Raw genomic sequence first — 1,411 nt, 5'->3', positions numbered from 1 at the left:
GTCAAGTGCCTGGGTTTTTCTATTTTACTCCTTAAAAATTTATATGCGAAAGAAAACCTAGAAGTTAACATAGCATGAAATTGTTATGCAGTTCTGAGCCTTTAACGACAACTAAATATCACTTTTCTTCCTGGGTGGCTTGAGAAATCTTCAGTAATAACGGGTCACTTCTTTTGGTTTCCACTTGAGGAAGATTATAAATAAACCCTGTCTTTTGCTTCCCTGCTCTGTAACATGAAGGAGGGAGGGTTTTGATGGTATGAACACGTGTCCCCAGCCTGCATGGCTGTTCCTGCTCTCACCAGGAGCTCCTGGGCTGCAGGTGCACGGCAGGAGGGGCTCCAGGGCTGGTGCAGCAGCACACCAAGCACTGATCCACGCTGAGCTGTCCTAGATGGGAAGAACATTGATAAATGGATTTCCTCACCAGTGAAGTTAACACAGAGAGGAAAGGTAATGACCACGTTGAGAAATGGAGAGCTGGAAATATCCTCTGGCTCCAAATGTCCAGCTGGGCTTGGCCTGAGGTCCGAGCACCAGCTCCTGTGAGCAGGGCTTGGCATGGGCTACCAGAGCCTGGCCAGGCTGTGCTGGGTGGAGGCTCAATGTTTTTAATTTATACTGCAATATTTTACATCTGACACATAATCACAGCAAAAGGAACATCCCACAGGAATAAATGTTTGCTTTGGTATCACAGTATCCGCCATCAGGGGAAAACTGGCAGGCATTCAGCCTGACTCAACTCTGCAAGAACCTGCAAGACCTACAATTAGTAATAATCAAACCTCGTTGAGTTCCTTCCCCGATGCAGGAGGCTGCTGGAAAATACCTTGGCTTTTACACTACTAAAACAAAAAAGGGATTTTACACTACTAAAACAAGCCAATAAACACTGGATCGTTAAGGCTTTGGGCTGTACTTTTCACACCAGCATGAGCACCAAGGGTCAGTCAAGCCCTTAGAATCGCAGGGCTGGGGAGGTCACTGGGGGCTGTGCCATGTCATGTTTGTTTCATCAGCCCCTGGCTGTGCTGCTGGAGTTGGTCTAAAGCCACTTTCAGTGAGCTTGGAGTTGTGCTCCTGGCAGCCAAGAACTGAAGAATTGCCTCTCCAGCCCGTGCAGCAGCAGCATTGTGCTGGGTGTGGGTCAGGCAGGACTCGCCCTGCCCGGGCTGCCTTTCCTGGCGTTTCTCTCTGGGCATTTTTTGCTTTCACAGCAGCTGCTGGGCTTGGAGGACCTCGCCATGAAGCCGGTAATAAAATTTCAAGACAGAAAGGCAGGACAGAGGGCTCGACAAAACCGACATTCCCGGGCAGGGATGAGACTGCCCCGCTGCTCTCCCGGGCCCTGAGGGCATGAGGGGGCAAAGCGCTGCTGATTGCGGCCGCAGCATCTGCCATCAGTGAG

General features: G+C 50.2%; 1 protein-coding gene across 1 annotated transcript in view; it reads left to right on the top strand.

Moving 5' to 3' along the window:
- Window positions 1-413: 413 nt before the first annotated feature.
- The window catches only part of LOC102043546 (ephrin type-A receptor 7-like), a gene marked incomplete at its 3' end in the record, with an annotated part of 4,618 nt that continues 3,620 nt past the window's right edge, over window positions 414-1,411 (top strand). The window contains exon 1 of the mRNA XM_005428699.1: window positions 414-453. Coding sequence (XP_005428756.1) covers window positions 414-453 — 40 coding nt within the window. The remainder of the gene's footprint in view (window positions 454-1,411) is intronic.

This window comes from Geospiza fortis, unplaced genomic scaffold, assembly GCF_000277835.1.
Source record: "Geospiza fortis unplaced genomic scaffold, GeoFor_1.0 scaffold115, whole genome shotgun sequence".
Classification (NCBI taxonomy): Eukaryota; Metazoa; Chordata; class Aves; order Passeriformes; family Thraupidae; genus Geospiza; species Geospiza fortis.
Note: the sequence above shows the minus strand (reverse complement) of the source record. Positions and strands in the feature narration are given on the sequence as shown.